Source organism: Halichoerus grypus, chromosome 14 (genome assembly GCF_964656455.1).
Source record: "Halichoerus grypus chromosome 14, mHalGry1.hap1.1, whole genome shotgun sequence".
Classification (NCBI taxonomy): domain Eukaryota; kingdom Metazoa; phylum Chordata; class Mammalia; order Carnivora; family Phocidae; genus Halichoerus; species Halichoerus grypus.
In genome coordinates this window covers 43234376-43258681 of record NC_135725.1, presented here as the reverse complement: position 1 = coordinate 43258681, position 24306 = coordinate 43234376, and the positions used below count along the sequence as shown (strand labels likewise).

The 24306-nt window shown below is 39.3% G+C and overlaps 1 protein-coding gene across 10 annotated transcripts in view; it reads left to right on the top strand.

Annotated features, from left to right (window-relative positions):
* BNC2 (basonuclin zinc finger protein 2) overlaps nt 1-24306 on the top strand; it is a 429802-nt gene that overhangs the window by 162529 nt on the left and 242967 nt on the right. For 5 of the 10 annotated variants that reach the window (XM_078061246.1, XM_078061245.1, XM_078061244.1 and 2 more), the window contains exon 3: nt 14902-14985. The exons of 4 other annotated variants lie outside the window; for them this stretch is intronic. In XM_078061246.1, coding sequence (XP_077917372.1) covers nt 14902-14985 — 84 coding nt within the window. Of the gene's footprint in view, nt 1-14901; nt 14986-24306 lie in introns of those variants that run through there. One more of the 10 variants, XM_036124351.2, reaches the window with a different exon arrangement.

Sequence of the window (24306 nt, the reverse complement as noted above, 5' to 3'; positions counted from 1 at the left end):
TATCCAACAAAGTTAACTCCAAAGTCTTTGCTTTTTCCTCTGCCTCATTCGTTATCTATCTGTAACTCAAGCCAGTGACTAAAAAAGAATAAAGAAAAACAATAGTTGTAGAATCTGCTAGGATTTTTCTTTCAAATTAAATTTTATAAGGAAGTCAATATATAGAACTGCCGAAAATTAGAGGTGCTCTAGATGGAAAGGGGTACAGCCACAAAGTCCTATCATTTAGGCCTCTACCAGGGATCCATGGGCTGCCTGATCAGAAAACCAAAGCCTAATACTCCCACACTCCCAAACAGGAGGCACAGCAAAACCTCAGTTTCCCCATCTGGGAGTTAAAGGTTTTATGTATCTTGAGCGTGGAGGTGCAATTATAGGGAATTCACAGGAAAAGCTAATCTCTGCATAATTTTAAAAGAGAATATATGTAAGAGAAAAATAGCACAGGTTAAATGCTGATGTAAAAGAAATTAGTTATGTCATTGTACAGCTTTTCACATATTAATTTTCAGGGCACAGATTTTGTTTAATCCATAACGGTGAAATAATTTTACTGTGGGAAAAGTCATAAAAAAAACCAAGTCACAGTTTTCTGCCTAACTGGAGTCCGTGTCTACAAATATAGCGAGACTCCACTTAAGTATGAAAATATTAAAAAGTTTTTGTGCTTTATATAATGATACAGCATTATCTGCAAAGATATGTACATATCATATATGTGTAAATGTAAGGATGGAGAATATGAATATATTTAACTCAGAAAATGTAGAAAACACGATTTAAAATAAATTACTTGTAAAGCAAATTAATTGACATCATCATTTTGTAATATCTTTATAAACCAGGAATTTCAAGTGTTCTAACTTGTTAAATTTATACTGGGATTTTATATAGTACTTCATTAGAAATGTAATTTCTGTTTCATTAGTTGGCCTGGTGGGAAGAGTCCAGACTTTTGAGGCAGATGTATCTGCTTTTCAATTTCTCTCTTCTTTATGTGACTTTGGAAAAGTTCTGTAACCTCTCTGAACCTCAGTGACTTCACTTATAAAGTGGGGCTTAGTAATCATGCCTGGAAAGTCTGGTACAGAGAGGGTGAGTGGTGTTGGTTGTTACTAGCAATTTTCCCCTCTGTTGTTCTTGTGGTTAGTTTTCAAGCCTTATAGCGGTGTTGACTTAGCATCTCTTTATCAGTGGGGCTACCCGGTTCTTAATACTTGTATCATGTACATCCTTGGCCTTTTTTCATTACCAGTTTAAAAAATACGTGTCTCAATCTTGCAGAAGCTTACTTTTGTTGAGGAAAATGAAGATTGAGAAAAATCTCTCCTTTCTTACTCTTCACTGAGAATCAGTCACTGAGCAGCATAATTCTAAAATCTTATGTGGCTTTTGGGTACTTTATGAACCTTTTTATGGTAACCCAGAAGCAAGACACTGATTGAATTAATACATTTCCATTCAGGGGACTATTCTGTTAACCTCTCTTCTTCTTCCTAACCCATGCATCCTTTTGCAGGGGACTTTTTCCATCCAAAACTGAGGTTGCCATATGTAGTAGGAATGCCAGTGCCTAGATATGCAGGTTATTAGTAAGCCTAAGAGTCTTTTTGTCTTTAAAACAAAGAAAAAGGAAAAATTAAAACAGCAACAACAAAACCAGAAGCCGGCCCAAACCAAAAAATACAAAAAAAAAACACCCCTGTTTTCTGAAAAAAATAAAAAATAAAAAAAATAGTACTTTATAAAATGTGGAATGTAAACTTTGCATCTTGATTTTAATTAATACTTTAAGCTTTTTTTTAACATCTTTTGTGTAAAGATACATATTCATTTGTATGGATCTGAATAAGTAAACTACAGAGAGAAAAAGCTATCTGAAAGGCTGCCACCAAGGAAACATTTCATTAACATCTTTTTAGTCATTTCTCCATTTGGGTGTACCTGCAAACATAGGGATAGGTATTAGTTGCATAAAAGGATTATGGATACATGACTTGCGTTTTAAATTTCACTCAACCCTGTCATAGATACCGTTTTATGTCTATAAATCTAGATATCCATCATAATTTTTAACAGGTTTCTAGTAAATCATTGTAACATAATTTATGCAATGGGTTCTTGGTCTGTGGACATTGAGGTTGTTGCCAGCTCTTTTCTTTTAAGAGGAGTGTTGCTTCAACATGAACACTCTTGTTTGCACTGTATTCTTATTTCCTAAAGATTAATTCTTAAAAGTGATGTTGCTGGGGAAAGAGGTATAATTTTGCGCAGTCTAAAACAGGGGTTGGTAAAGCTTTTCTGTAAGGATCTGGATAGTAGGGGCAGCTGGGTGGCTCAGTTGTTAGGCGTCTGCCTTTGGCTCAGGTCATGATCCCAGGGTCCTGGGATCGAGCCCCGCATCGGGCTACCTGCTCAGTGGGAAGCCTGCTTCTCCTTCCCCCACTCCCCCTGCTTGTGTTCCCTCTCTCACTGTGTCCCTCTCTGTCAAATAAATAAATAAAATCTTTTAAAAAATAAATAAATAAATAAAAGGATCTGGATAGTAAATATTTTAGGCAGCCATGTGGTTTTTGTAGCAACTATTCGATTCTGTCTTTGTAGCCACAGTCATAGATGATATAAAGGAATAGGCGTAGTTGTATTTCAATAAAGCTTTATTTACAAAAGTAGATCACAAGGTAGCAGTTGGCCCACAGGCTGTAGTTGCTTACTCCTGGCTTGAAACAAAGGAGACACTGATTGGGGATGGAAATTTATCTCCAGCTGGCTGTAAGCCACTCTCATGGTATCTTGGAAATGTGTTCCTCTCTCAGGGCAGTGTAATGGGCTGATTACTTTCTTTCTCAGTATATGGCAATCAATACATGTTTTAAAGAGCTTATTACAGGAGGTTTTTCATACCTGCTTCTACTTCAAAGCCTAGTAAATTTTAAACTGAGAGGCAGAATTTATTTTATCATTCTGTACTTCAGATTTCAGCATGTGTTGACAGCTTGCAGGGCGGAGAAAGATCTCTCACACTTCTGTTGTAGAGAAAGTGTATATTTTCTCATCTTTAGAAGACTGCTTTGATGGAGTCAGGTTTTAGAGGTGTCCTGAAGTAAGCTGGAAGGAAAGTCCAGCAAGAGAAGTATCATTTCCATAGAAACATACCACAAATCAACAGGGTGACATTGAATTAGTTACTGAAACTTTACAGGCTAAATTATACTCAGAAGAATGTTCTGTGCATATATAGTAACCTCCTTGCATCCTGAATTTCTATAAAATAGGAATTATTGGCCCTTAACTGCCTTAAGGGTGTTTGTTGAGGATCTGGTGGAATAAAGGTACAGTTAAAATCGCTGTGTTTGTAGCATTGGCTTTCTGGTGCCACTATGAATTTTAAGAGATTTATTTATTATTTATTTTGCATGTATTTGTTGACTATCTGCTGTGTGTGTAAAGCAGTGTGGTAGGGGTTATGGGGGAATACAAAGAGAAGTAAGATACTGCCCTTAAGGAAAGAAAAACATGTATTTACAGTCCAAAGTTGTGTAGTGCTGAGATCCCTAAGGATGGTAGAACACTGGGGAGGAGAACTCTTCTGCCTGAGGGTATCAGAAAACTTTGTAGACATGGCATTGGGAAATAGAAAGATTTTTAAAAGTATAATGCAGGAGAAGGTATTCTATTCTTTTTTTTTTTTTTTTAATTTTTTTATTGTTATGTTAATCCCCATACATTACATCATTAGTTTTAGATATAGTGTTCCATGATTCATTGTTTGTGCATAACACCCAGTGCTCCATGCAGAACGTGCCCTCCTCAATACCCATCACCAGGCTAACCCATCCTCCCGACCCCCTCCCCTCTAGAACCCTCAGTTTGTTTTTCAGAGTCCATCATCTCTCATGGTTCGTCTCCCCCTCCGATTTCCCCCCCTTCATTCTTCCCCTCCTGCTACATTCTTCTTCTTCTTTTTTTCTTTCTTAACATATATTGTATTATTTGTTTCAGAGGTACAGATCTGAGATTCAACAGTCTTGCACAATTCACAGCGCTTACCAGAACACATACTCTCCCCAGTGTCCATCACCCAGTCACCCCATCCCTCCCACCCCACCCCCCACTCCAGCAACCCTCACTTTGTTTCCTGAGATTAAGAATTCCTCATATCAGTGAGGTCATATGATACATGTCTTTCTCTGTTTGACTTATTTCGCTCAGCATAATACCCTCCAGTTCCATCCACGTCGTTGCAAATGGCAAGATCTTATTCCTTTTGATGGCTGCATAATATTCCATTGTATATATATACCACATCAGGAGAAGGTATTCTAAAAGAGCAGCGTGCAAACTATGTCAAATTAGGAAAGTCCAAATCAGTATGCAAGAGACATCCAATAGTCTAATTAGACTGTCTATTAAGTATTTGTCATGAAGGAGGAGGAAAAGATAAAGCTGGAAAGGCAGGGTAGAGAGCTAGGTTGCAGAGCACCCGGAAGGAACTTTAATTGGTAATTTGTGGGGAGCTCTAAACATCATCTAGGAGAATATGTTTGACAATTGGAGTGGTGATATATGGCACTGGTTGGTGAGTGTGAAATGATAAAGGTGGTATTATCACTTAAGGGTTATGGCAAAGGTCTGAGCATGCACTTGTTAGAAATGATCTGGAAGGAGAGAAGTCTTTGGGGTGGGGGGGAAGGTAACTGAAGAGTTTGGAAGGGAAGAATGGCTAGGCTTTCAGTAAACCCATTTACTGGGTTTGGGAAATAAGGACAAGGCTTTTAATCATGATCTGTGGTTCTGAGACTTTGTTAATGGGATTATTATTATAACTTTGCAAAAGACAGCAAAGTCAGGAGAGAGCTGTAGTAAAGATAGGATTGCAATGAACCTGTTTGCTTTGCTTGTTTAGCTCTAGTTGCAGGACTAAAATTCACAGGAGAGGTAAGGAATAGGGAGGGATTTGGGAACACTGTTCTCATACAGGTGGTCCGAGAAACCTGGGAAGAGCATCACATCACCAAAAGGAAACCTGTAGAGAGAAAATGGTGTTTTATAGCATTACTTATTGTTAGGTAAGTTGATGACATAAGTAGCTCTGTCTTCATGTGAGGCTACTAACACCAAAAACAAACAAAAAAGATCATGTGTTTTATCATTTATAAAGCATTCTGCTGTCTACTAAGCTGCTTCTTTTAGCCTGTAAAGCCACTAGAGTTTAGGAGTAAAATATGTTTGAAAAAATACTTTGTAAGATTCCCCAAGGAAAATATAAGAATCTCCCTTTTACTTTCTCTTCTCACCACTTCCTGAGACCCACAGTAACAAAGAGATGCCCCTGGTAGGAGGCATTTATATTCACTTTCCACCTGTCTGTTACAGAATACGGTAGCATTTCATCTTCCCTAGACCTCACCCCAGTTAGGATCTGTGTACTTGGGATGGGGTAGGGGCTCTGGTTAGCGGGAGGGTGGGCATTCTGTAGAAATCAACTTTGTATGTTGTACATTTTCTCTTTTTACCCTGGGATCCTTAGCAGGCTTGGAGGGGTATTGTGCAATACACAGTATGACTTGCGTTTGAATTGGGAAAGTTTTTACTGAATGGAACAGCAAGCCTCAATCTGCCTTCCCATTTCCTTTCTTCTCATTACCTGTGTTCAAACTTTGCATGCAAAGAAAACCACGTTGATTCATTGATTTTCGACTTGCTACATTATGCACTTTGGCAGCATGGTAAAGGCTCCCCTGGCTCTCCTGTTTACAGCAGTCGGAATTCCTCTGGTCTGTTGCTACAATTTGTGGCCTCCTTCAGCCTCACACTCTTCATAGTGAGTCTGAGTCCTGTCAAATGGGGCAAGGGTCTAGTTCAGAAGAATCTCTAGACAGCCACTGTGCATTAAATCTAGTTTACGTGCTCTTTGTATTTTGTCTCTTAAGCCATGTATATGGCTACTAAAACTTTTTCTTTTTAACCGTAATAGATTTAAGGTAGGTGATTTACTGGGTAACTTGAGACATAGAGTTTTGGGGGAGTAATATTTGTTTTCTCACTCTATGGCACGAAACACTTCTTTTATCTTATATGATCCCCAAACTTCCTTTCTGTTTACTAACATACATTTTTCTCTTTAGAATTGTTAAAAGTTAGGAAGAAAAGAAACCCTTTGGATTTGTCTCATTTTGTGCCTCTGATGAAAGTAAGATCTTCAAAAGTGAACGCCTTTCTTAAAAAAAAAAAATGCCACCCCCTCAAAAAAAGAAATTCAGTGGCTTGGTGATTGAAATAGCCTCTTTCCCCTCATTAGAGATCGTTCCATTTATCCTCATTCTTTTTTTTTTTTTTTAAAGATTTTATTTATTTATTTGACAGAGAGAGACAGCGAGAGAGGGAACACAAGCAGGGGGAGTGGGAGAGGGAGAAGCAGGCTTCCCGCTGAGCAGGGAGCCCGATGCGGGGCTCGATCCCAGGACCCTGGGATCATGACCTGAGCCGAAGGCAGACGCTTAACGACTGAGCCACCCAGGCGCCCCCATTTATCCTCATTCTTGATTGTTGTGGAGAACCAGGGAGGGAAGCCGAGTGGAACTGACCCAGTGGCTGAGTTCGAGGGTACCTGGATCATTTTAAAGTGCTTTTAGTTTAAACGCTGAAGTTAATGTCTACCCCCAAATCATTTTCTTCTGGTGTTTGCAGTGTCTGTGGAGTTGGACAGACCGCTGCTCAAGTGGCTTGCTTATTTTGGCTTTCCCTCTTAAGAGTCTCCTTTTCTGACTTACCATCTCTTCTTCATAGTAAGATTTTGGGACATCCTGGAATTTATGCCTGGTGGGTGCTACTTTCTTCTTCCTTCACCCCCCCCCCTTTTTTTAAAGAGGCATATATTTTCTAAAACTAAGCTATCATCTAGAGAGCGTTTCCCTTCTTAGTTCTTTTTTGATTTTCTCGTTTATTTATGCTGGTGATTCTCACACCTTAATGCTACTCAGCATCACCTGGCAGGCTTGCATAAACAAATGGCTGGGCTCCACCCCTGGGTTTTGTCACAGTGGGTCTCAGGTCTTTAGTCCCAAAGGCATTTCAGACAAGTTCCCAGGAGATGCGCTAACCACGTGCCTTGGCTGAGGAGTACACTTTGAACCTCTGACCTAGACAGGTGGTTTTGTCTATCAGTTTGCTGTTTTGTTCAGTTTCTTTATTTAACCCCAAAAGGGTAGAGGTTCTTCAGATTTTATTCACCTATGTTCCCTGGAAGCTCCTTATTTTTAATTCATAGGTCAACCCACTAGCTTGAAAGGAAACTCAAAAAATTACCTTATTTTTAATTGTGAAGGGCTTGGTTGGGGCAGGAGTGGCAGAGTGTGAAATGTGCCATTTCTCATTCCTTCCCCCAAAGAAGACGGTAACAGTCAGTCTCTCAGAACTTAACAGGTTTTTTTTTGTTGTTTTTTTTTTTTAAGGTTTTATTTTATTTATTTGACACAGAGAACACGAGGAGGGAACACAAGCAGGGGCAGTGGGAGAGGGAGAAGCAGGTTCCCCGCCAAGCAGGGAGCCCGATGCGGGGCTCAATCCCAGGACCCTGGGAACATGACCTGAGCCGAAGGCAGACGCTCAACGACTGAGCCACCCAGGCGCCCCTACACAGGTCTTTATAGTCTTTCTCGACAGAGCATTCTAGGAAGCCTTCTGAAAGTTGATTGACCAGGCCCCTAATTGAGACTAATTGAATAGATATTATTTTTTAGTTTCCCTAATTGCTTATATTAGTCCTTTGTTACTTGAGGTTTACTTTACCTCCCCCAAATCCCTTCCTTCTCTGTCTCAAACTTTTCAGCTCTCATGGGGGTGCGTACTGGGAGAGGGGTGGGGTGACATCTGGGGAAGTATCATTTACCTATACTGTGTCCCTACTGCATGCTTAGTTAGGTGCTTTATCTGTGTCATCTCCTTCAACCTAGCCAAGCTTACACAGTAAAAATATAATTATTCCCACTTTATGGATGCAGGAACCAAGACTCTAAATTGGTACTTTACTGATCAACTTTACAAGGTACTGCCTTTGGGGTTAAAATAGAGGTCTAACGCCAAAGCCAGTGGAGTTTTTCATATTACCTCTCTTTAAGATAGTTGGAGTTGAGCTTTGAGGACAGAAAGAAACTTAACCTGGGTGTATATAAGCATATTTGAAATTTTAGGGGCGGCTGGGTGGCTCAGCCGGTTAGGTGTCTTGACTTTGGCTCAGGTCATGAGCTCAGGGTCCTGGGATGGAGCCCAGCTCCCTGCTCAGCGGGGAGTCTGCTTGTCCTTCTGCCTCTCCCCAAACCCATGCTCTCAAATAAATAAATAAATAAATAAATAAATAAATAAATAAATAAAATCTTAAATAAATAAATCTTAAAAAAAGAAAAAGAAATTTCACTTAATGTCACTTGTCAGGCTTGACAATGTATATGCCCGTCAGCAACAATCTGAGGTGTTTAATTTCCAAAATACTCAATTACAAGAATGATTGAAAACTAGTTGAAAGTAATCAGATTTTGTACTTTTCTTTCTCAAGTATAAAGCTCATCCATGGCAAGTTACAAATAACTTCTTCATTCACATTTTCTTCAGTGCTAAAACCCACATAAAACAAGAATTGGACAAATAAGCAAACTCTGGTATGGTAGAAGGCTTTTCTAGTAAAACACTAGCGTGGTAGTTGAGGGAACTTTGTCTTAATTTCAGTTTTATTCAATTTATCAAATGTGGGGGAAGACTGTAGTGATGGTCCTCAGTTTTCTTGTTTAAAAAGAGTATGATAGAAATTTTCTCCTGTCCTCTTACTTGTCTGATATGGTAATTAATAAATACTATGTGTAAAGCCCTTTGAGGGCTCTGGAAGAAAGATGCTATGTAATTTCAGCATTATTCATGGTCCATCAGGCTCCGCAGGGGGTCACCAGGAAAGAGAGATTTTTACCTTCTAGTCTACGTTTCACAGTATAAAAACAAGGTATTGTTGTTTGTGGCTGTGAAAATTTCCTGTAATTGTACCTGCAGAGGTTGCTCCTATCACAGAGCCTAGGGCCCTGGCTCACCCAAGAGGAGCAGCTCCCGAGGCAGAAAGAGAGTGAGCCCCAATTAAACAGTACCTGGTTCCTGTGAGGATGTGTGCCCACCCGCAGTAATCCTCTGTGTCTGTCAACCTGTTGAGTAGCAGAATCCCTCCTTGACCCTTTTCTGCTCTCTCCTCTCGATCCTGCAGTTCATTATTCTGGGCTGACTCTAGAGGGGACTGTCCTCTGTCCTGCTCAGCTCTCCTATAATCTCTCATTATTACCATGTTCCTGTTGTTACAGCCCTGCCTCATCTAAGGCCTCTGTAAGAATAAGCATATTTCTGGCCATTCTGTCTGTATTGGAGACTGGATCAATACTGTTTAGACTCACCAGTTCCTTTTTGATGGTTAAGCAGTATTTTGATTCTTGAGCTTTAGCTTCTGTATACTTGTCCCTTCTGAGTCTTAGCCCGGGGTTCCACGGCTGAGAAAGATTAGGCCCAGAATGTTGTCTTTTTTTTTTTTTTTTTAATTTTTTTTATTGTTATGTTAATCCCCATACATTACATCATTAGTTTTAGATGTAGTGTTCCATGATTCATTGTTTGTGCATAACACCCAGTGCTCCATGCAGAACGTGCCCTCCTCAATACCCATCACCAGGCTAACCCATCCTCCCAACCCCCTCCCCTCTAGAACCCTCAGTTTGTTTCTCAGAGTCCATCGTCTCTCATGGTTCTTCTCCCCCTCCGATTTCCCCCCCTTCATTCTTCCCCTCCTGCTACATTCTTCTTCTTCTTTTTTTCTTTCTTAACATATATTGCATTATTTGTTTCAGAGGTACAGATCTGAGATTCAACAGTCTTGCACAATTTACAGCGCTTACCAGAACACATACTCTCCCCAGTGTCCATCACCCAGTCACGCCATCCCTCCCACCCCACCCCCCACTCCAGCAACCCTCAGTTTGTTTCCTAAGATTAAGAATTCCTCATATCAGTGAGGTCATATGATACATGTCTTTCTCTGTTTGACTTATTTCGCTCAGCATAATACCCTCCAGTTCCATCCACGTCGTTGCAAATGGCAAGATCTTATTCCTTTTGATGGCTGCATAATATTCCATTGTATATATATACCACATCTTCTTTATCCATTCATCTGTTGATGGCCCAGAATGTTGTCTTTAGTGAAATTGTAGCCTGAAAAATTAAGGTATAAGTTATCTGCACATCCAGCAACTCAGTTCATCTTCCTGTTTTTCAGTTTTTGTATTCATTTATTTTGTAGCAGTGTTCAGTGTACATCTTCATCTTTACAGTGTTGGTAATTAATTTATTTCTTTCTCTGCTCTTTCTCACAAGAGCTCCTGACTAGCTTATTGCCAAATCTATTTCACTTACTGGTCTTCCTGAATTCTTTGTGTTATCTGAGTAATTTTTCCTCTTGCTGCTTGGCATTGTGTAACCACTGAAATGAGGCTGCAGTTCTAAGCAGTGCTTTTCTCTAGCTTGGAGGGTGAAAGAGCTTGTACCCAGCCAGTCCCTCCGTCCTCTAATGGGACTCGTTTTGGGCTCTCTTGCTCCCACTCTCTGCTTCTTAAAACAAATTTTGTCTCTTCACTCTTTTCCAAGTTTTTCATGGGTTCAGATAGTTTCCCTCATCCCTGCAACTGCTAGTCTGAAGTCACCAAAACACATGCCCTTCAGAACTGATCCAGGCTTGTGGCCAGCTTAACTGAAGAGTCTTGAGCTGACAGGGAAGTTAGTTTGTTTATTTAGGCTCTGACTTTTATAGTGCCTATCAGGCAAATGGCTACCTGAATGTTCAGTGTTTAAAAATAAAATTTCAAATGGGCCCTAACTCTGCAAGAAGCATCCCAGACTCTGTAATCCCTTTTCTTGGTAACGTGTTTCTATTCTCACGTTATCATTTCTGTGCCTCTTTGTTTCTTCCATTGTCCCCTTCCTTACACACACCTTTTACCTCATTCAGTTTCAGTTATTCTGAGTAGGAGCTCCCGTCGTGGGGTTTGTTCAGTCTTCTTTTCAGAAGGCTGGCCCCTAACAGTTTTTAATGTGTGATCTCAGTAAACAAGAACTCTGTGTGTGTGTGTGTGTGTGTGCGTGTGTGTGTATGTAGGAAGCCTGCCATATTTCCTCCCTGCCCCACAGAAAATGTGTTTTCTGGAAGCCCTTTTGACACTGAAGTGAATACCCACTGGCCCTCCCTTGCTGAATTCCCCTGAGAGGGGAGAAAGAGGGAAAGAGAGGGAGGTCTTTATGCTTGTTGTCATATCTTTTGTTTCTGCTGATTATACACAAAGTAAGTTGTAAATAGCTCTCTCACACACCATGATTCCTTTGAGGTATGTCCTGGAGAGTAGATATGCACTCAGCTTCTGCTTACCCTGGGAATTCTAGAGGGTCCCTTTCAAGGCCTCCTACTTCCTGTTACAGCAGTAGCAGAATGAAATTTAGATGAGTACTAGACAATTACTATCCCATAATTAAACCTGTGGCATACTGTTCAGAAATATTAGCCGATCGGTCTAATATTTTTGGCTTTTAACTTAAATGTTTTTATTACATTGAAAGCAAAATATACTAAGATGCAAAAAAGAACAAAAAATGAAAAGTCCCCTAGTCTCACTACTTTTCAGAGATAAAAAATCACTGTGAAACATTTTGTGAAAATCATTGTAGAGAACTTTGTTTTAAAGTATGGCGTTGAGGGATGTCTGGGTGGCTCAGTCGTTAAGCATCTGCCTTCTGCTTGGGTCATGATCCCAGGGTCCTGGGATCCAGCCCTGCATTGGGCTCCCTGCTCGGCTGGAAGCCTGCTTATCCCTCTCCCACTCCCCCTGCTTGTGTTCCCTCTCTTACTGTGTCTTCTCTCTGTCAAATAAATAAATAAAATCTTTAAAAAAAATAAAATAAAAAAATAAAGTATGGCGTTGAAAAAGGCACTAAACACTGGCATGAAGGGAAAGCAGATGAAATTGGAATTCCCCAAATTAATTTAAATTTTATATTCCAGAGAAAACAGTAGTGAGGTACATACCATATTTTATTATCTTAATCTACACTGGAGTGATAATAAGGGGCTGGACAATTTATGTCTGCTGTATCCGTCAGTCATGTTTTTGATCATTTCTAGCTAGCTCTCTCACTACTGAGGCTTCTAAATCAAAAGGCCTAATGGTCTAGGTGTGCAGAATTATAACTAATTAGATTATCAACTTTTATATCCTTTGTGTTTTCCTTGGTACATTTTGATGAATTAGGAACCAGAGCGTGCTTTCCCCTTAAATATTTTTCTTTATCTGATACTGCCATGAAGTGGGGTGGGTGGGGTAGGAGAGGACATCATTAGACAGTGAACCCAACAGTACAACTGTGCAGTTTTGTTTTAAGTCTCAATTTCCTCATCTTTAAAATACAGGAGTCCATTTACCTGGATCCTGATGGATTTTCTTCTGCTCCGAAACCCTAGGATTCTGTTTGAGAGTGCTAACTCACGTCCTTAGTGTAGTTCTTTTCGTGATTTGGATAGCTGAAACATTCTAGTAGCCCGGCGCTGTTTCCTTCCAACTTATTCACAGACCTTTTTGTTTTCTCTCATAAACTGTATTTCTAAGTGTTGAGGTTGTAATCAAGTGTAATTATCGCTGTTTAACTTTCTCCTTTCCTCTTGAGAGTGTTTATAAAATGCGTTCTGTGGGGTGGGAGGTGATATAAAGGAACTAGCAACTTAGTATTGGTGACACAGTCTAATAGTATTAAGGTAAGTGGGAATTTGTTTTGTGTACATAAAGTATTCTTTACACTTGGTTTGCAGTATATATTCTGGCTCATGGAATGTGCTTTAATCAGTTAAGTAGTCACATTTATTGAGGTTTTATAGGAAGCTGTAGGGGGGGGTTTGTTTTGATGTTGAATATTCGAAGATTAATTTTTCCCCAGTTCTTCTATTGCACCTTAGGGAGAATTACTGTTGCAGAACTCATTAGTGCCCCTCCATATGTCAGCTGAGGGGTGGCATCAGCATCAGTCTGTGTGTGCCCCAACACACATAGACAGTGTCCCTGCTTGTCTCCGTGCCCCATTTCTTTCTCATTCCTCAAGTTAGAGGATAATTTCACATTGCTTATGTTGTCCTAGATGCAGAGCAAGTAGTGGGTCTTGATAACACACTTTCTCCACTTCCTTTGTCTTTTTTGTAATTTCTTTCATATGAAACATCAACAAATGCCTCTAGATGGGAAGCCACAACTTTTGCATGTTTTTTGTTAACTTCTTTGAAATATGTTCTCAGTCTTCTCATTTCTTAAGTTTGGGAATTGCGACTTTTTAGTATGGGACCCTGAGCTCTAGTTATTTACCTCCTCGAAGCCTCTGGTTTTTTTTTTCATTTGTCAAAGGGAGATGCTCATAACCCGTAAGATGGTTGCAAGGGAAAAAACAGGTTAATCCATGTGTGTAAGGTGCCCACATGGTGACTGGCATATCACAAGTGCTCAGTAAACGTGACCTCGCTTGCTTCCCCTCTTGGGCCCCACTGTGAAATTTGTGGGTGAAGAGTGGTTAAGTTCAAAGACAGGTGATAATCTGTCCATGTCACCTTATGGACATGAGCAAGAAGAAAGAATGCGAGGCTTAAAAAGAATAGGAGAGTTGGTCCCAAAAATGTCTGAAGAATTGACTGAGTGCTTTTTTACAACATTAGTAATATTCACTGGTAAACTTGCTAAGTGGACTTTATTGAAAACTGTTTAAATTTAGAGAAGTGAACTGATTTGTGGGTCGAAAGAAAGAGGGAAATATCTTCTAAGGCGGTACACTTGGCTGAAAACTGATCTCTGAACAAAGAGAATTGACTGGCACAGATGATCCTAAGTGGAGCTAAAGCACAGAACAAAACAGCAAAGGTGGGCCTTGATAGGGAAAGAAGACAGGTGGAATGAAGCTGATTGATGGATTGAGATTATGATAAAGATAGTTGTATGATTAACAAAGATAGTGTGTGTTTGGAAATATTGAATAGTGATTCAGAGAACTTTTTTAAAAAGCGGAAACAGGTTTAGATGGAATCTAAGTCCTTTTGTCTTTATCTCAAAAAAAAAATCTAAAATGAAGTAAGCAAGTAACAGTAGGCAATATTTTGAGATGAGATCGCCTAATTAAGATAGTTTTGAAAGGGAATCTTTAGTGGCTTTCAGTATAGAATTTTAAATATAGAGAAATATTCTAAATTATTGCTATTTTGTTATCATTTTTATTATTGGAACAGACATAAAATAAGCCTGTTAAAATTTAGAGATCATGAATAAATAAAAAATATTGATAAAGTCTGTCTATGCTAACCTTTACCATGAATAGGAAAATAAATTTGAACAGGAATTTTAACAGTGGAAAGGAACTTTAGGCATTAGAGAATACGGTGTTCTTCTTCATTCTCACATAAGAAAATTAAAAGAGGGGAAAAAATGTCACCAGTGTCAAGTAGAGATTCTCTGTTTCTTTTCCCCTGTACTTTAATCTTCTCTCCTCCTTCCATCCAGAGATATTTAGTACATGCCTACTTTGTGCTACATGCTGTGGATACAAGGGGGAATAAAAATTTTGTGGATCTTTTCTTCTTAGAATTTGCCTTCTGATAGTTAATAAACTTGGTTACATGATAGTCATAATATATTTGACATAATATATTTGACCTACTAAGTGTCAAAAACCATTGGAGCCATGATGGCCTGTTTCATACTTGCAGTTGGAATGTCCCTGCTTCTGTCTGGGTCAAATGTATTTGTGTGTAGTTCTCAGCAACCTCCACACCCAGCATCTAACTTGGCCATATTCCCCCAGGTTCCAGTGGCATGTGCTGGCAGAGTGCTGGGTGCAGACTTTTGCCCAAACCTGGAGGAGCCAGACCAGAGGCTGGAAGTCCAGGTTGGAGTCTTATTGCTTTATTAGTTGGGGGTGGTGTGACAGAAACAGTGGTCCCTGGAGGCCATACAGATATATCAGTGTCATCAGGAGATGGACAACTGTTGAGACAGGTGTAAAGGAAGAACCGAGGTAGCCTGTGTGCTACAAAAAGTCCTTTTCAGGCTAAACTGTCTGTAACTGGAGATAATTCATTTATTCATCCATTTAAGAAACGGTATATACTGCAGTGGACAAGAACATGGTTTCTAAAGGCTGGCTGCCTAGGTTGACAAAAGTTACTGTGAGACTTTTGGCAAAGTCACTCAAACACACTGAGCTTTAGCTTTCCCATCTATAAAATGGAGACTTACCACCCAAGGTGATTATGAGGAGTAAATGTTCTAACATATCCCTAGCCGTTAGCATAGGGCCTGGTGCATAACGGGCACTCAGTTAAGCCTAGCTTTTGTCTTTTCAAAGCATTGTTATCGTGTGCTTGGTACTGTGCTAGGCACTGGAGATACGTGGTGCGCAAGTCGTGCTTCCTGCATGATGTTTCTCAGCTCAGGAGAACAGAAGCCATTAGGCACCATAGTAGAAAAGTATGATTTAATGATAAGTATCTTCCCTTTTCATGTATGGGGAGATAAGTCCTGTGATACAGTATTAAGTTCATTAGCCAAGTGAAGGTACTTAGAATTCAGTTCATGTTATGTGGTCTTGGGACATCAGAAGTAGTTCGGTGTATCACAGATAAAAAATATGAAAATGACACCTTGGTCAAAGACCTACCTCTACTTTATGTGCCATTTAATATTTAAGGAATGTGTGTGTTACTAATGCAGAGATGCTGGCTGAAGTTGTAACATGGATGGCATCCCCTAGCAGGAGCAAACACATACTGTCTTTTTTTTTTTAGGACCTGCATTTGGCATCATTTTCTAAATTTTCAGACTTACAGGATGAGCATGGTGAGCTTGGTTTTAACCAACTGAGCCACCCAGGTGCCCGTGAGCTTGGTTTTAAAGCATTTTTACTGATTTAGACACTCCGCATAAGAAAGGGGAATAGTTTTGAAAATTGACTTCTTCACAGTTGGAGAGAAGGTGGAAGTGGTGGTAGGAGGAGGTTTCAGTTTTTATGGTACTGAAGAGTGTACCATCTCTCGCACACCTGCTCTTGGCCTAGGGAAGACCACCTGAGCTCTGCTGTGCCACAAGCTGGTACTGTCTGGGTGGTGTATGGCTATGGTGTAACAGAAAAGCAGGTGTGACACATATGAGACATGATCATGTATTTCCCAGTTTTAGAAAGCGAACAGCTTGTGTGTGACACATAAATGCAGAGTGATGGAAGACTTTTCATGGAGAGTGGTCTGATCCTTGACCTCTTTGGGTAGGACCAGTGATGTTCTTCAAACACATCACCTGGAATGGTCTGTCATGGGTGGTTGTTGGATAATCTGTTTGTGAACTTTGAGTTATGAAGCAAAGAGCAATGGGTTTTGCAGATGTGACTGTGTGAAATAAAACTGAAAGAGACCAACAGAGCATATTATTTTAACATACCAAGAGAGAAGATGTATATTTACTAGTTTAAGTGAAACCCTGGTTGTAGGTAGGTAAACATTTGTAGAGTTGACAATTCATCACGGTCCTTGCAAAGAAGACCAAGCCCCCGGGCAAAGAAATGAGTCTCATTTTATTGGACTCCTCCTCTTGCAACACCATTTTGGCAGACCGAGTGGAAAGGTTGAATCTGTTCAAAGAGTCAAGTGTGGTGAATTGGTGCATTAACTGGGACCCATTTGAACATTTCCTTCTCTTTTTCCTCTTCCTTTCTAAATATGGCTTCCATACATTTTAATGATATCTGGTACATATCCACATTATGTCAGTCATAAAAAAACCTGACACTTAGTATGTTCTTCACCAGCTAACAATTTCACGAGTAGTTTTTAGCTTAGAGTCCTTTCATTCTTGCTATGGCATGTATCTGGTCTTTTTTTTCCCCTAAGAAATGAGGAATTTCTTAGTTTTTAGTCTAATTCTGCACTCCAGGGAATTCACCCTAGGACGTGCCAGAGGCATCTATTTTCCCTGCTTGGATCTCAGGCTGTCCCCCAGGGCCAGGCATCATAACCACTAGAGGATTTGCTGTTTTGGCCTCTTGATTCTGAGAATAACCTCTTGTACACCTTGATTTAGGAGCAGTAGTTTTGTTTATATCCTTTCCTATGAAGGATTTTCATTTAGACACACAGCGCCCATATCTGATTTACTTTTCTATTTTGGCTGACATAATTTCTCATAACTGGTGGAGTCCCTTTCTGTTCTTACCTCTTTCCTTTTCACTCTTTTTTTTCTATCCCTAAAATTTCGGATGGCTTAGCACCTTTATTGCTTAATAATCCCAAGATCCCTCACACACTTTCATGAACATATCTTTGGTTTTGAATGACTGTTATCCTGAAGTCTGTGTCTTACTTGACTTTTGCAAGGGTGTCTGCTGGCTTTTCATGTTAATATGCTTGATTTAGAAAAGTAGCTGGAAATCAAGACTTTGATTCACTAATTTTATTGATTTTCCTCAGTGGTTTTTGAAGTGGGTATGAAACTGTACTTTCTTTTGGCTTGGGAGGTTAACTGATGTATATTAGCAAAAAATTGTGCTCTTATATAATTATTTTCTAGGAAGTGGTTATTCTAGTTTAGACTTCCCTTAATTGCTGTTAAATATTATATTTTCAGTCAGAGAAAAGTTACTTTTTAAGTCTAACTCTGCCATATCCTGTATTAAGTTGTTACATCTAACCCAATACAATTCCTTTCTTGATCGGGAATTCAAGATGTGGGGTTAACTTGATATTTTTCACCACTAAAGTGCTTAGAAAATTAGAGTAAATAATGAACCAATATTTCAGTACCAGATTAGACACAATTTACTGTGATGTTTCATAAACCACAGACTCCTTTCTTCTGTGAATGCGTGAAGGATCACTTTTTTTTTTCCCAGACATACCGGGGTGCAAGTGTAAATTTCCATAAAATTTAAATGAGGTGCTTCCTGTAATTAATGAACAATTGTGGCTGCTCTCTAGTCTGCATTGTAATTAACCGTGATCAGGCTTGTTTAGTGATGACACTGTTCCTGTAATAATTTGACAAGCTACTGTGAATTTGCCAGGTTATTAAACAACCTGCAGCATTCACTTATGGAATCACAGGGATGAGCTTGGCGGTTGCTGCTAGTTAAATGCAGCATAAGGGTGAACTGAAAGCTGCTTATTGAAGTCTATCGATCACCATGACCAGATTTAAATTCCTATGATTTTGGAGAAGTTAATTAATTTTGTGTGGGTTGTCTCGAAAACTTTTTATTGCATAATAAACCTGCTAGGGCAAAGCTGGTCATTTTTATGAACTCATAATGAAGCCAGCAAATTTTCTATATTATTATCACCAGTATGGACCAAAAAGGATTTGAGGTTTCCCCTTCCCACCCTATTAAACAGGTATGATTATTTAAAAAACAACAACAAACTGTTTCCTCTCCAAATTCATTCACAACATTTAACATTCCTCTAATACAAGTTCACTGTATTTGTGTGTGTGTGTGTGTGTGTGTGTGTGTGTGTGTGTGTGTGTCAGAGAGAGAGAGAGAGAGAGACAACAGATGACCTTGTGCTGAAAACAGTCATGTTGCAGGTAGAGCGAGCCATCTAAGTGGACTGGTAGCCTTATGTCCATGGTCACTAGTGCACCCGCCTTCCCCAACCCCCCTTCAGGTTAAGAACTGTTCAAAACCTTACTGTCTAGTTACTGTGGTGTCTTTCATTCAGATTCTGTTTATTGACTAAACCACAAGGATTCCTGCCCAAAGTACCAGGCGGTCTATGCTTGACTGATTTTGATTTTCTAACATCAGCCCTGGGGTTTATTTGAAAAATGTACATACACTGCAGCTTTAACAAGTCAAGTGACTGCATGTTTTTGACCACGGAGTAGAGTATATCTGAAGATCATTAAATTTGGGTGGGGGGGAGGAGGGGTGGAGAATAAGTGTAGTAGTCATTGTACCATTGCAGAATGTGTGTGTGTGTGTGTGTGTGTGTGTGTGTGAGTGTGACACATGGTTTTTGTCTTTTCATCTTCTCCAAGAGCCAGAAAGTTTCCTGCCGTTCTCTTTCCAGCTATTGACAAATGATTGCCAGATGTGAGATCTTTGCAGTGCTCTTTCCCTCAGCAAACCTGCAGCGATGGGATATTTGATTCTCCCTTGCCCATTTCATCTCCTTTCCACATCTGCCAGGGACACACAAGCAATACATCCCTACATGAGAGTTTAAAGTTTATTCAGCCCCTTTTTCCCCTCGATACAGTGTTTGGAGACAACAGAATGAGGTCCATATGACTCTCTCCCAACTTCACTGTATGAAATTAGTTGTTTATTTTACTTATCTACCTCTTAGTAATTGAACTATTTCATTTTAGTTTCGGTCCATGGAAAATTTGATGCAACTCTGGGAGTGCTAAGAGTTTCCTATTGTTGTCTGCTTGCTGCAAGTATGCCATCATCTCGACTTCTCTCCGATCGCTTCAGTTCTGATACAAACTAGACTGTTGGTTTCATAGAACTTCCTAGGAAAGCAATTTTAATAAACAACTGTCAAAATATAAGTGTAGCATGTCTTTAAATTTCAGTAGGCATTTAAGATTAAAAGAGTCTTCTGTGAGGGGGAATATTCAGCTTGTTTGGCTTGATTAGCTTACCCTGTATTTGTGTCCATTGTCAAAGTTGATATGGATGAGCTCCTAGTTTTAATCCCAAATAGTTTATAAAAGAGAAAGTACACTGAGTTTTGGAGGCATCTGAAATTAGCCTGTAGAGGCCACACACATAATCACTAACATGCACAGAAGCCTTTTGCATCTGCTTGGAATCTGTATTGATACTGATTTTTTTTTTTCTCATCTCAGTTTGAAGATATTTTCCAAAATGCTCTTATAGCTTATGTTCATACTATAGGGTGGGCTGACACAGGTGGCCTTTCAGTTTTCCTATTACACTTTTTGGCAAAGAAAAAGGCCCCTTATTCCCTGAATAAGATCAGCGTTTTTTGTTTTTTTTTAACATTTAAAAAATAATCCATAAAATGTCTGCCACATGTTCTCTAGTTGATGGAAATGTTTTCCGAATTAGAGCTGTAGTATTGAATTCTTACTGTATCAGTGCTAGTATGTTTACTGTTTCTGCTACCCTGTTAGCTACTCTTAGCTACCTGTGATTATATGAATTTATATTTTTTGTGAACATAAAATGATGAATATAATTACTATTTCTGAATTTCATACTGAATAAAAATTTTGGTTTTTTAAAAAAAAGAAGTAAATGGCTTTGCCCATTATTAGAATCAAAATAAGGAAAGTGTGAAGTCTACTTTTCAGTATGTTCTTTAAAAAAAATAACCAGGCAACAAACAAAACCTAACAAGCACAAAAACAAAAAGCCAACAGTCCCTGAAACAAATCAATCTTTCTAAGCCTAAGAAAAATAGGTAAATCAAAGTCACCAAGATATATACATGAAATGTGTGCAACTTTTTGTATATCCATTATAGTATACCTACATAAAGTTTAAAAAAAGAAAAAGGGGTGAAACTGTTTGCCACAAGTTCCCAAAATGTTGTATGTTTCAGTTGGAAGTAAATGCTGAATAGAAGAAAATTATAGGGGTGCCTGGGTGGCTCAGTCGTTAAGCGTCTGCCATCGGCTCAGGTCATGGTCCCAGGGTCCTGGGATCGAGCCCCACATCGGGCTCCCTGCTCCGCGGGAAGCCTGCTTCTCCCTCTCCCACTCCCCCTGCTTGTGTTCCCTCTCTCGCTGTGTTTCTCTCTGTCAAATAAATAAATAAAAAAAAAATCTTTAAAAAAAAAAAAAAAAAAAAGAAGAAAATTATAGTTGAAGATATAATGATAAGGGGCACCTGGGTGGCTCAGTCAGTTGGGTGTCTGCCTTTGACTCAGGACAAGATCCCGGAGTCCCGGGATTGAGCCCCGCGGGATTGAGCCCCGCATCCGGCTCCCTGCTCAGTGGGGAGTCTGCTTCTCCTTTTGCCCTTCCCCCTGCTCCTGCGCTCTCTCTCTCTCTCAAATAAATAAATAAAATCTTAAAAAAAAAAGATAATGATAAACCATTCAGAGTATTTACTCTCAAAAACAACATGATGATCATAGTGAAGGTGCTAAGTTTAAACAACACCCTTCAGAACAAAATTACCCAAACCAAGAAGGATCCCTGTGGAAAAGTTGGTATTTTTATTGTCCTTTGACATTCCCTGAGGACTGACGCCAGGTTAGGCACTCAGTGGATTCCAGGGGCTGGGAAGGTGGAGGTGAAGAGCTCTTTCATAAAACAACAAGGTTAGGGACTCCTGTGGCGGGAGCCAAGTTCCTCCGAGTGCAGATCACTTCACATCATTTGCCTTTGCTAATGCATTTGCTGGTTTCTCATGCCTTCCTGCTTTTTCCTCAACATGGGTACTCTGGGAGGCAGAGAGGTGCTCAGCAATGGAGGTGTCATCCGGCCCGTGTACCTAGGGAACGTCCTTCAGAGGACGACTTGTCACCAGCCGTCAAAGAAGAGAGTGGCTTTGTGGTCTCTGAACATCTGGCAGCGCTGCACAGGAAGCTGAGGGGGTGTCATTAATTGTGATGAAATAATTTAAACCATCAGGAATAAATGAGGCTGTTAAGCTAAGTTCAGATTCCATTTGCCATGCACATGTGTCTAGCAGCCTGTGTGCAGTTAAAAAAAATTGAATTATATTAGCTCATGAGTCGAAGCGAAACAGATACTGTAAATGAAACAAGTTGCTGTGTGGTGATGACATCGTGTTGAACCACTTCACAGAGTTACAGTTTGTAGGATCGATATATTGAAAGTGGTACATTACTTAATGAATTTTTATATAAAAGCATTCTTATGCGATTGAGGGATAGAGTGAGGACCAGGGGTTTATTGGAATATAAGATGGGTAGGTGGATGGGAAGAAAGAAGCAAGCTATCCGGTGAAGGCGGATTGGGTAGGTGGGGCTCGTAGCCTGCTAAGCCAGAGTGGATTGATGCACAGCTCACCTTTCTATGAATCTGGCTTTAAGTACAATATTCATTGCAAGTGTTCTGTGTATACTCTAGGCAGGAGGACAGTTTCTCTCTGATAACCAACTTCTCATGTTCCTTAGAGAGCTTCTGACTCTTTGGGCACATCTACACTGTTTTGTGGACAATGGGGACAACTATCTTGAGTGACAGATTGTTCCTCAAGCAAACAGACATATTTTCAAGGCTTTGCACAATCATGAACACTGATTTCAAATGTAATTTTCAAGTACTGTGGGAAGAGGCAGCCTAATTTCTTTACAAAGGAAAGACTGTCAGGTTTGGAATGTCAGGGCATCTCTGAGGTTTTGAGCGCTAAACTGAGCAATGGTGTGTACGTTCCAAAGTACATTTCTAAAATAAAAGTCATTCCTTTACACATAAGCAAAGTTTTCAAACTTGAAGTTTTATTTAGAAATAAACACAGGATTTTGAAAAATAAAATGAGACTGTGATACAGAAAGCCTTTTTAAAAACCACCAGAGAGGTAATCCCTCAGTCACATCGAGGCGATGGTCCAGCTCCAGCAAGCCTTGGACGAGAGTCATTTTAATACAAACGTTTTACCCCACTTTGCTCCATCAGTCTCCTCTTCACCTCACTGCCTTTCTGTTTTCCTTGTTAGGTACCTCCTTTTTTTCTTCTCCATTTTCTCTTTCCTTTCCATTATTCTTTTAATTCTCTTCACAACCTATTCTGTCTTCCATAAAAGTGAACTGCAGTTCTGTTTTCATTTGTAGTCCTCGTTTTTTTGCTAGTAGTTAAAAGATTAATATCCACAGTTACTTAAATTGTGAACTTAGAAATTTTAGGTTGCATTTTTACATAAATTTGTTATGACCATTGGTGGATTTTTTTAAGAAATGTGACTAGACCTTGATTAGTTTTTTTTTTTTCTTAAAAAAGGAATGCAGAATACTCAGTAAATCGTCCCTTTTCCTGGACTTTTGAGTGGAATTGTTATTGATGAAAGCCAGAAATTTGTGGCTCCCACTTACCCTTTTTCTTCTTACCCTGACACGAGGACGACATTCAAATCAAAGTACTTGAATTTCCTGACATCTAATAGAGCAACCAGTAGTTAGGAGGTTCCTTCTGTGTGTTTTGATCTTTGGATTTCATTTTAATTGATGAAAAAGAACAGGAAGATTTGGCTTCTTCAGATCTATTTTCTTGGCATTGTTGGAAGGGTTGAAGGGTTGTGTGTATGCATAAGGCACTGTGTCTCACACAGAGCAAGTAGCGAATGCATTATTGTTATGATATAAGTGTATTTTACTAGCTTCTGTTGGCTGAGCAACTAAGAATTAGCAAGACTTTTTTTCCTGAAAATTTCACATACCGCATCCATTTAAGTTATATTCACTTTTAAAGTTCTATAATTTTTTCCATAAGATTAAGGAATCCATGGCGAACACAGAGAGTTTTGAACAAAATACCTATGCTTTTCTTTCTTTATTTGGAAGAAATCAGTGCATTCTGTAGTGCGTTTATTTATTTCTCAAAACAAGTAAGAAAATGTTAGTATACTCAGTAGTTGCTTGAAGTTTTCTTTTGCAAGAGTCTTAGTAAATAATTAATAGATAAAAAGCAGTTTCATGAACTTAAGTTCCTTCCTCCCTTTTATAATTTAGTGGAGTGTGGCCTGGATGCCCCTACATATTTTCAGGACTTTTTTTTTTTTTAAGTTTTCTACTGCTGTTGTTACTATTACTCTCTGCTTAAGTATCATTAAATTCTGGATTCTGTATCGTGAGTTCTATATATCAGGTACATTACAGATTAAATAAATCTTGGTTGCATGGCCTGAGAAGCTACCTACATTCTGTATTCTCTCTCAAAACCACTGTATGAGGGAATGTTACCTAGATTTCAGATAACCAGCTTAACATAAGTTCATGTTGGGAACTGTCAGTATGAATATAAGAAATGTTGAGTAAGGTGCTTATTTGTACTTTATGTAAGTTCCTAAGTCATAACAGCTTCGTAGATGCTTCATAGAAGGAGAAAGAAAAGATAAAGATAGAAAAACAGGAAGAATTTTAATTCTTGGCTTGAATAGAGAGAATTGTATGTGTCAGAATGTGTGCATGTATATGGATTTTGTATATACATGCAATGTATATCTCATTACATATAAATCTGTATATTTTATGTTTATAAGAATGGCTAGTGATATTCT